The following is an 11,361-nucleotide window of genomic DNA, read 5'->3' as shown; positions in this document are numbered from 1 at the left end:
TATGTGAAGGTGTAAGTAATTCATCCAAAAAGCTAAAATAAGATTAGACTAAATCGATGATTACCTTAACAAAAACTTATCAAATTTTTGTTTGTGTTCTTTCACGGGAACTTATCAAATTTTTTATTGTCTTCTTTCTCTTTGATTATTGACCATAAGATGTACATTTGAATGTGAAATTTGATTTATGATAATCTCAATATTGAATTCATAAATTGATAATTTGAAATATTTTAAAATTACATCGTCTTCACTTAATTTTGATACATAATGAACCCCTACGTAATAATATTTGTGCATTTATTCCAATTATAATTTAAAATGAGCAAAAAAATGGATGAGTAATAATACAAAACACGGCTTAAAACATGTGAGACTTTTTAGACTCAAGCTGCACGATGGGTTGGCTTTGTCGTGGGTTAACACGAATGGGTTGACGTTAGGCTCAATGGTAATAGTTCAAAGACATAAATTGGAAAAAAAATTGACAGTCCCCGGCACGATCAAATAGATGCTTTAAAGTCGAGCACCTCTATCTATCCTATACACTAGGGGTGGGCGCGGGTCGGCTCGGTTCGGTTCTCTTTAGAATAAAAAAGAGAACCGAACCGAACCAAAATTTTTAGGTATTTAGCAAATGGAAACGTCGGGTCCAAATATAATTATGGGACCATTCGAGTTCGGTTCTATACTATAATTAAATTTTTTAACATTTATAACAACATTATATAAATACAACTAATGACATATTCAATTGTTTTGAAATGTCAGGGACTAGTAGACTACTTTATTTAAATGATCGCTACGGTCAAAATTTTGGTTGGCGGAGGTCACAGTTTCGATTGGAGGTAACAGCGTCGGTCGACGATTGTATAAGTTTTGGAATGTTAGCGAGGCTGCGAGAGTCAAGACAGCGTTATATACTTTAATGTAGGTGTTTAGGGTTATTTAATGGGTTGGATCTTGTTCGACTAAGAAATGAGACAATAAAATGGGTAATTTGGCCAAAAATTAAAAAATTAGAAATGAAACAAATTATTGGGCCAAATTATGGAACTGTTCGGGTTCGATTCAGTTCGGTTCGGTTCGGTTCCATTCGGTTTTGTACTACAATTAAACTTTTTGACATTTATAACAACATTATATAAATACAACTAATGACATATTCAATTGTTTTGAAATGTCAGGGACTAGTAGACTACTTTATTTAAATGATCGCTACGGTCAAAATTTTGGTTGGCGGAGGTCACAGTTTCGATTGGAGGTAACAGCGTCGGTCGACGATTGTATAAGTTTTGGAATGTTAGCGAGGCTGCGAGAGTCAAGACAGCGTTATATACTTTAATGTAGGTGTTTAGGGTTATTTAATGGGTTGGATCTTGTTCGACTAAGAAATGAGACAATAAAATGGGTAATTTGGCCAAAAATTAAAAAATTAGAAATGAAACAAATTATTGGGCCAAAAATTTGGATTTAGAAATTGTTAATTTGTTTAGAAAAAATTAAAATTAAAATAATTTGATTTATTCAATATAAAAAAAAAATAGAAAGATTCGGTTCTTATTCGATTCTTGGTCTAGAACCGAGAATCGAATCGTACCCGTCGATTCTTAATTCAGATACTCGTTCGAGTATTTAATTTGACAAGAATCCTCAGGTTCGGTTCGATTAGGTTCGATTAGAGTTCTATTCGATCGGTTCGATTCGAGAGATTTGTCCAATCCTACCATTCACTGAGAAGTAAAATCACGAAAAATAGTAGACCAATATGTGCATATACACACAACGCATGTATACATAGAGAATGAAACTACAGCAAAGAAGCAGTTGCAAGCTGAGACCCCCAACAGTTACATTGACTCATGACTGCTAATTTCTCGTGATGCTAAAGTTGGATTTTCATTTATACTCACAACTCCCTTTCTCTCCGACAGTGCAGAAAAGAAAACACCTGACCCGAAACATAGTACCGTTGTTGTTTCATAGTCTCCATTTCTTATATAGAATTTCTCGTAACCTTGGTTCTATAATGCATAAACTCCTCTTCCTCAAATCCACTTCTTTTTGTACCAAGATTTCCATTTTTTAGTCTGATTTTATTGTCTCTGAGCTTTGCTCTTCAACTACAATTTATTTTCACGAATTTCAGGAACTCTGAAACAAGCCCAGTTCAAGAAAAATGAAAACTTCATGTCGGTTTTTTAAGCATAACTTAGGAAACATTTAATCTTTTGATTCCTCTTCTGGGTTTTTTGAGAGGATTAAAGACTTTCTTTTAACTCATTGAAGGCAACCCAAAATGGCAATTTTGAGTTTGTTGAATATTTTGCTTTTGGGGTTGTTCTTGAGGTCTCAACTTGTGATTGCTCAGGTGTTTGATGATGAAATTACATTATTAGCCATTGGGAATGAGTTCAGATTATCTGGGTGGGGAATTAATAATTCATATTACTGTTCTTGGCCTGGAATTGTTTGCAGCTTGAACAATTCAATGGTGGAGAGGCTTGATCTTTCTGGGCATGGACTTCAAGGTAATCTCACTCTAATTTCTGAGCTCAAAGGACTAAAATGGCTTGATCTTTCAAACAATAATTTCCATGGAATAATCCCACCAGTTTTTGGGAATTTATCTCAGCTTGAATTTATTGATTTGTCGTTTAATAAATTTGTTGGCTCAATACCTGTGGAATTCAATAGACTCCGAAATGTTAGAGCATTGAATCTTTCGAATAATTGGCTAACTGGAGCGATTCCTGATGAACTTGAGAGTCTAGAGAATTTGCAAGATTTTCAAATATTTACTAATAGATTGAACGGTTCTATCCCATTGTGGGTGGGGAATTTGACTAATCTGAGAGTTTTTACGGCGTACGAAAACGATTTGAGTGGTGTGATCCCGGATAAGCTAGGTGCACTTTCCGAACTTGAGTTGTTGAACCTTCATTCGAATAGGCTAGAGGGGCCAATTCCTGAGAGCATTTTTGCCATGGAGAAGCTTGAAGTTTTGGTTTTGACACAGAATTTATTGGCCGGCAGTATTCCTGAATCAATCGGGAAATGTAAAGGCCTTTCGAGTATTAGGATTGGGAACAACAAGTTCACTGGGAACATTCCTAAAGAGATTGGGAATATCAGTAGCCTAACGTACTTTGAAGCGAATAAAAATGATCTCTCAGGGGAGATTGTCTCCGACTTTGCAAAATGCTCTAATCTCACTCTCCTTAATTTAGCCTCAAATGGTTTCACAGGAACCATCCCAACTGAGTTTGGCGAACTCAGCAATCTGCAGGAGTTGATTGTTTCTGGGAATAGTTTGTTTGGAGAGATTCTTACTTCAATTCTCACGGGCAAGAACCTTAACAAGCTCGATTTAAGCAATAACAGATTCAATGGCTCTATACCGGAGAGCATTTGCAACATGTCTAAAATGCAATACCTGCTGCTAGGTCATAACTCGATAAGGGGGGAGTTACCTCATGAGATTGGGAACTGCACGAAACTGCTCGAATTACAAGTGGGAAGTAACTATCTGACAGGAAGTATTCCTCCCGAGATTGGCCATTTAAAGAACTTGCAGATTGCACTTAATTTAAGCTCGAATAATCTCCATGGTCAATTGCCCCAAGAGCTCGGAAGACTCGACAAGTTGGTTTCTTTGGACTTCTCCAATAATCAGTTCAGTGGGAATATTCCGGCTACACTGAAGGGCATGCTTAGTTTGATAGATGTTAATTTTTCGAATAATCATTTTACTGGTCCAATACCTTCCTTTGTGCAGTTTCAAAAGAGCCCAAGTTCGAGCTTCCTTGGAAACAAAGGGCTATGTGGTGAACCATTAAGTATTTCATGCGGAAGTTTGGATGCTTATGGTCATAACGATTACCATCGCAAGATCTCGTACAGGATCATATTAGCTGTTATTGGTTCTGGTTTGGCAGTTTTTGTATCTGTGATGGTAGTCATTTTGTTTTTTATGATGAGGGAGAAAAAAGAAAAAGAGGCCAAAGATGAAGGAATTTCTGCTGATGAAACTAGTAATAAGCCAGTAATATTAGCAGAAAATGTTTTTATTGAAAACCTCAGGCAGGCTATAGAGTTTGAAGCAGTTGTCAAAGCAACCATGAAGGAGTCAAACAAGCTCAGCAGCGGAACGTTTAGCAATGTCTACAGAGCGGACATGCCTTCAGGGATGATTTTGTCTGTCAAAAAACTAAAATTGATGGATAAAACTATAATCCATCATCAAAACAAGATGATAAGAGAACTCGAAAAACTGAGTAAACTGTGTCATGACAATCTGATGAGACCTATGGGGTTTGTGATCTATGAAGATATTGTTCTTTTGTTGCACCAATACTTTCCAAATGGGACATTAGCTAAGTTTCTTGATGATTCTACGAAGAAACTGGATTACGAACCCGACTGGCCATCAAGACTTGCCATTGCCATCAGTGTGGCAGAAGGGTTAGCATTCCTCCACCTTGTGGCCATTATCCACCTTGATATCTCATCCAGTAATGTATTTCTAGATTCCAATCTCAAGCCTTTGGTCGGTGAAGTTGAAATATCAAAGCTCCTCGACCCAGCCAGAGGGACGGCAAGTATTAGTGCTGTTGCCGGTTCATTTGGATATATTCCTCCAGGTACCCCTTTAATTTGGAACGCTTTGTGATGAGTTCTTTCCTTCCATTATAAACTGTCTAATGCTTTTTGTGTATAACTTGTTCAACAGAGTATGCGTATACAATGCAAGTCACAGCACCGGGAAATGTTTATAGCTATGGAGTCGTGTTGCTCGAGATCCTTACAACTAGACTACCAGTCGATGAGGAATTCGGTGAAGGCATAGATTTGGTGAGGTGGGTTCATACTGCACCTGCACGAGGGGAAACCCCTGAGCAGATTCTTGATGCAAGGCTAAGCACCGTCTCCTTTGCTTGGAGAAAAGAAATGCTTGCAGCTCTAAAGGTGGCCCTGCTTTGCACCGAAAGCACACCAGCCAAACGGCCCATGATGAAAAAGGTGGTCGAAATGCTTAAAGAAATCACACAAAACTAGATATTGTGGAATTCACCAGGGTTCTCTTATTTCCAACTCTAGTTGTCTAGACGAATTAGAAGGACGGCAAAAAAGAGTGTCCTATCGGAGTAAAAATTGTATCACTGTCATGTGGTAGGCCAATGAAATATTGAGGGGTTGCTCTTATTCTGTCTCATAAACTTGAGATTTGCCCACGACCAATTCTTCTGTTCGACAGGGATTCACTTTCTTAAACAAGAATGCAGTTGTTGAAGATATGATTTTTTTTTTCCCTTTCTTCTTGTAGTCCATCCCATTTGTCTACAGAGTTTTCAGTTCTTTGTTTATGTTTATTAGCAAGAAATGTTTGTCTATAAGTGTCCACCAAAGTTCAGGCATCGAAATCATGCAGAATCCATAGCAGTTACTGCAGATGAACAAGTCGGTTCCATCCATCGATCTGCATCTGATGCAGATCACGTGTATTAATTTTCCCGAAAGAAGATTCTCTAGAAAAAAAGTACGGGATTCTTGCATCTTCGAGTTATCTAAGAGCCCTTTTTCCTCATCTCTTGTAGAATGGAAAGGATTCTTCTACAGCATTGATTTTAAATGAGTGACATAAAATGAAAATGTGCTCCCATATACTATTGGTAATGTTTGGTATAAAATTAGACGGTGTCATGCAGTGATCAATATAATAGACTAGATTTTAACTTGTTTTTATTCTTTAATTGTGTTACGGTGTTGTCTAAATCACCTTACAAACAGCCATTGCAGTTTTGAGTGTCTCTGTTTTATTTCCTATTAATATTTCCACCCTTAATCCCAACCTCAAAAATAAACATGTCTGTCTAAGCTCAAGAATTTACTTATAATTGGATGAGTTTTTTCGATTCATCAAAGTCAAAATTAAGTCACCTATTTTGACAATAAAGAAATTAGAAACTTTTTATTTAACAGAAAAGAGAAATATTAACATATTAAACATACTTGAAAATAAAAATTAGTTAAATATATAGATCAAGACTAGCATGATCAAGTAGTCACATAAATTTATCGCACGTCTCTTTCTCTCACCCCTCACAAGTCACAATGAACGAGAAGACGAGTGATTTCTCAATGTGATTTCCATTTCCACAACCAAAAAAAATAAATAAAAAATAAAAAAATTAATAATAATAATAATTTAGTACACTTTACAGGCAAATAAAAAGGAGGAGAGCAATCACATGCACATTTCCATAATAATGAAGGTAAAAACATTGATGAGAACTAATGACTAGAACCGCATTTCTTCATCAGTGAGGCTAAACTCTGATGAAAACCTTCAATATTTTGCTAAAATTCTGCAAGAAAACCTGGAATATGCCGAGGAACTATATGAATTTTACCCAAACGGAAATTCACATGCGCATTCAGTCCTGATCGTAGCACTGTTCATTTCTATGACAAATTTTGTAAGGCTTCATTTTTCTATTCTCAGAAGCCGAATCTGCTTGCACAACTGGAAGCACTGGAGAACATAGGAATCTCCTCTATCGTTTCAACATCCAGAAGCTTTTAGAAAATTATCGTATGGACTTGATGCTGGAAGCATAAAAGATTCTGGATTATGTTCATATTCAGCTGAACATAGCGTGGAAACCTCGCCGATAGATGCTAGGTGTGGAATTTTCTGCATATCCGGAACTGGATTTCTCCCCTGCTATTTTTCAATCAAGTATAAGAAATTAAACGGAGTCTTAGAAAACAGAGAACTGAGGCAAAATTATTAAGCAGGACTAATCTAATGCATAATGTACTCGTGTACTGTATGTAAAATTAGTGTAATACTAAAAATGTTGGACCATGTCTCACACAACATAGCTTGATAATTACTCAGAATAATCATCAGAGCATTTGGCAGTTGAGATATATACGAAAAAAGAATGTACCTTTCGGAAACCTGCATCAGCAAGGACATGAGAAGCCGTCTGTTTCTCAATTTCATGAGAATTCCTTGAGGATATGCTCGAAAGACTTCTTCGACTATGTCGATTTGTTAGATCAATTTTCTGCTGCCTTCCCATCAAAAGTGAGTTGTAGAGATTTGCCATTTCTTTATAAGACTCATCTAGGTCCAGTGCATATGGAAAGTTGGAAAGTCTCTCAGCTTGTGCAGTCTCCAAGACCTGCACCAGTGCAATTTTTTTTAGCATTAAGATAATTTAAAGCTTAAGAAATTACATTATAATTTTAAACTCTATTAACTACTGTGGGATGATATTGACATATTATCCGTTGTTTGAGTTTGCGTGAACTGAATAAAGTAAAATTTTAATTCAAGTTGGAGATTAGATAAGATCTGATAGTGACTCAATTAGGGCTGGACAAAACTCCCGAATCGAACCCGATAGTTCTTTTCAAGTTAAATACCCGAACGGGTATTTGAATCAAGAACCGACGGGTATGGTTCGATTCTCGGTTATAGGCCAAGGCCCGAAAAATCGAATAAGAATCGAATTTCCATAATTTTTTAATTAATTTATTTTAAATAAGTAAAATTATTTTATTTTTTCTAAATAAATTTGTTAACTACTTAATTTAGTTCGAACCACAAAATATGATTTTCCTATTTCTAATTTTCAGTTCAAAATCAATTTAATCAAATTGACCTCAATTTTATCCAAATCTGTTATACTACTGTAGTGTCGTTTCTACCGGAGAAAATCAAATTAAAGCTCTACAACATCTCTCTAATTATTTTGAGCTCCCTATTTTTCTCTTTCTGTGATTTTAATAATCAAATTTACGAAGAATTCAACAAAGAGAGACGTGAAACATATAAGATTGAACTACGCTATTTTGTAAGAGCTAATATTGAACATATCATTAATTAAATTAATGTAACTTTGTATATATTAAAAAATTTAATTATAATACGAAACCGAATGAAACCAAACTCGAACGGTTCCGTAATTAAATTTGGACCTGACGGTTCCACTTACTAAATACCCGAAAATTTCGAGTCGGTTCGCTTCTCGTTAAAATCAAATCGAACCTGACCATGTCCAGCCCTAGACTCAATGCTTTTGCATAGTATCAAGTAATAACTTAAAATTAATTAACTTAAAATTAATTAGATTACTGAAACTACGCCAATTTCAACCTAAAAAGCAATGCACGGCATAAGAAACCCAATACAACAGAAAAATTAACCTTCAAATAGAAGAAGTGGCAAAATATGAGAAGCTCAGATGAAATTGTAGAAGATGAATATTATGGAGAGGTAGCAAAACAAAACATATTAACTTTCTGTGATGTTCCTGAGAATTTTTTATTTGAAGAGTAAAATGAGTATTCATCTCGTTGTATTAGGTCGTCCAAGCTACCTGTGCTAGATAAATGATCCTATAGGAGCCTTTTTCTCCTTGTTTTTCTCGATTCTAGTGAATCAGCAAGAAAATTTCGCCACTCGGGGTCTTATTTGCTGAAGTAAAATAACATCACATAGAACCAAATGGAAGAGTGACTTACAGATTCAAGAAGTTGATCAAAACTCCAAAAGTTTGGAATTTCATCGGCCAAATATAAATCGTGTGCGAAACTGTTAGATATTTTTTCATCATTTTGCATGTGTTCAATTTTTTTGTTTTGTGAATGATTTGCCGCTGGGATTAGTGTTTGCCGCTGCGCAAGGTCAGGTCGCGGGGGCAGCGCCCCCGAAAGAGAATTTTATTTTCAAAAATTTTTTGAATATGTGCATCTGTTCATTTTTAACAGTCACTTTCAAGGGATACACCTATTCAAACAGTTGCCTTAGTATCTATAAATTCTGGGCGAATTCTCATTTGCAAATACATTAAACAATTCATTTTTCCTTCTTTCTCTTGGCATCAATCAGTTATATTCGAGTGTTTTCTTAGTTTGATCAAATAGTCACAATTTGAATCAAACACCTCCATTGTATCCTGAGAGAGATTTTCTATTATACCCCGTTGTGACTTTGTTGAATAGGGGAGAAACATCTCTTAAAAGATAACGTTTCATTTCGTGCCTTAGAGTTCATTAACGTATTCAGATTTCCCTAAATTATTATCAACAGTTGCTTCCAATTGAATCAGGAAAAGAATCTTCTATTCCAACCATATAAGCAACCTGACCCAAGGTAAGAGAGAAATCACGAGGCCTCTATTTGGATTGTGATGCCAAAATCCAATTCAATCAATGGGCTGTGATGAAAAGGGCTTAGCCCAATAGCTGGTATTATATTTTTATTGCCCGATAATTCAAAGGTAGAGGCCCAACTACCCGAGCCCAACATGAGGCCACGTGTGCTACTCCAAGCCATTGGATCACCCAGCTGATCTACGGTGATGTTGTCTTCAATATACGAGACCTTTGGTGGATGCCCTAGTTGATCGTGTAATATTTTTTGGTAACTCTTGAACTCTCTAGAACGAGTCCTTCTCTCTGCCTCTCTACTCCTTCGTCTTCTTCATGCTTTTCCTCCAAGTTTTCTGTGATTTGGAAATTGATTCTTTCTGTGTACAGTAAATCTTAGTGATTCATTTCTAAAAGGAGTTAGTGGAGTCAGTTTAGGGGTTTTCATTTTGGCTCGTTGAAGTAGCTGCGTTCGGGTTCCTTTTGTGGGTTTGAGTCTGTTTTTGGTGTCTCTACCATTGTACAGAAGGGTACAATGATAATTTCTGAGCTCAAACATTGATTGAACTGTGTAGTTGTTTTGGTCCAGTTTCTTGGTCGATTTTCTCTATGTGAGATCTTTGGTGAATTTTTTGAGTTTTATTATATCAGCCTCGAAAAATAGGATGTAATGAACTGTCCGTAAAGTAATTACCTTTCCTACAGATTTATGTTTGTTTGAATTCAGTTGATATACTTTCTTTGTAGTATTTGTGAACAACTGAGCTACCATAGGACAAACATCAGCAGGTTTAAATTCTTCGAGCAACTGGTCCCGTATTCTGGATTCTTCGGACTGTACAAAATGGCATCCAATGCGTAAGTATTGTTCGAACTGATATATTAAACAAGGATACCTTGGGTTTAACAGTCTATATAAATTCTTACATCTGATAAGTTATTATCCAAAGTCTTCATTATAACAGAAATTAAGGATTCCCAGAGTCAGGTCCTTTTATTTCCGAAAGACATTACAGAGCAGAATTATCATCTTCTTTGGATCCATATCTAATTTTTGCACTATCAGATCCCGCATCAACAGTCTGCAGCTTGCAGTCTTTGACCAAACACAAAAATGAATCAACCTGAGAAGTAAAAAAGATAAAATAGACACAAAAAACGATAAACCATAAAAAGTTGACTGCCGTTCTATATTAGATATTGAAGTTAATTTTTTTATCATCCTGCTAAATTAATGGAAATTCCTTAGTTAATAATTCATAAGTTGAGCTATGCAAAAAAGCTATATTGTTGGACCATTTGTACTTTCGATTTATAATTTTTTTTTTTTTAAGAAAAAATGGAAATATGGTTCATCCAACAAGTTACATTTTCGCCAGCAGACCGAGATAGACATAGTACCTATACTGAAACATAATGATAGCTCAGAGACTACTAAGAAAAAATTGGCTAGTATAGTGAAACAAGCAGGAGAATATAGCAGGGGACTTTCACATGTTAAAAAGAAAGAAACGCATATATGCGATAGGGAACTTACCATTTTATCTGAAAGCATAGCATTTACACACGGGGAAATGGAAATTTTATGGCTTTGATGCAAAGATAATCATTGAAGTTGATAATGCAAATGGATTCTTCGACATGACGGTGGCTATTGTACTGAAAATACAGAAGATTGAACCTTGCGATGAACAAATGAGACCCTTCCTATTTAATCCATTCACCTTAAATCGCTAGCAAATTTGCAATAAAAATGTCAAAACAAGCAAAGAAAATTAAAATTTTGTTATAATCATAAAAAAAGGCAAAGAAAATTGTCCAACTTGTTCTGCCGTAGCATACATTCAACACTAATAAAACAAAATTTCTTGCCATACATATATATATACATATACATACATATACATATATGTATATATATACGTATATATATGTATACGTATATATATCTATATATATATATATATATATATATACATATGTATATGTATATATATATATATATATGTATATATATATATAAATATGTATGCATGTACATATACATATACATATATATGTATACATATGTATACCTGTACATGTACATATACATATACATATACATTATGTATACATGTACATATACATACATATATATGTACACATATACACATGTATACATAATGTATATGTATATGTACATGTATACATATA

The 11,361-nt window shown here is 35.2% G+C and overlaps 1 protein-coding gene across 1 annotated transcript; it reads left to right on the top strand.

Moving 5' to 3' along the window:
• Positions 1-1,833: 1,833 nt before the first annotated feature.
• On the top strand, positions 1,834-5,650 carry LOC111370185 (leucine-rich repeat receptor-like tyrosine-protein kinase PXC3). The gene is made up of 2 exons (XM_022991880.1): positions 1,834-4,643; positions 4,733-5,650. The coding sequence occupies exons 1-2, from the start codon at positions 2,300-2,302 to the stop codon at positions 5,056-5,058; spliced, it is 2,670 nt and encodes an 889-aa protein (XP_022847648.1). The 5' UTR covers positions 1,834-2,299; the 3' UTR covers positions 5,059-5,650.
• Positions 5,651-11,361: the final 5,711 nt, after the last annotated feature.

Source organism: Olea europaea, chromosome 2 (assembly GCF_002742605.1).
Source record: "Olea europaea var. sylvestris chromosome 2, O_europaea_v1, whole genome shotgun sequence".
In the NCBI taxonomy this organism is placed as follows: Eukaryota; Viridiplantae; Streptophyta; class Magnoliopsida; order Lamiales; family Oleaceae; genus Olea; species Olea europaea.
Note: the sequence above shows the minus strand (reverse complement) of the source record. Positions and strands in the feature narration are given on the sequence as shown.

Bases quoted from the DNA above. Each gene is read 5' to 3' on its own strand.
- LOC111370185 (XM_022991880.1), top strand. From the start codon at position 2,300: ATGGCAATTTTGAGTTTGTTGAATATTTTGCTTTTGGGGTTGTTCTTG. The intron at 4,644-4,732 runs GTACCCCTTTAA...CTTGTTCAACAG, and splicing joins ATTTGGATATATTCCTCCAG to AGTATGCGTATACAATGCAA.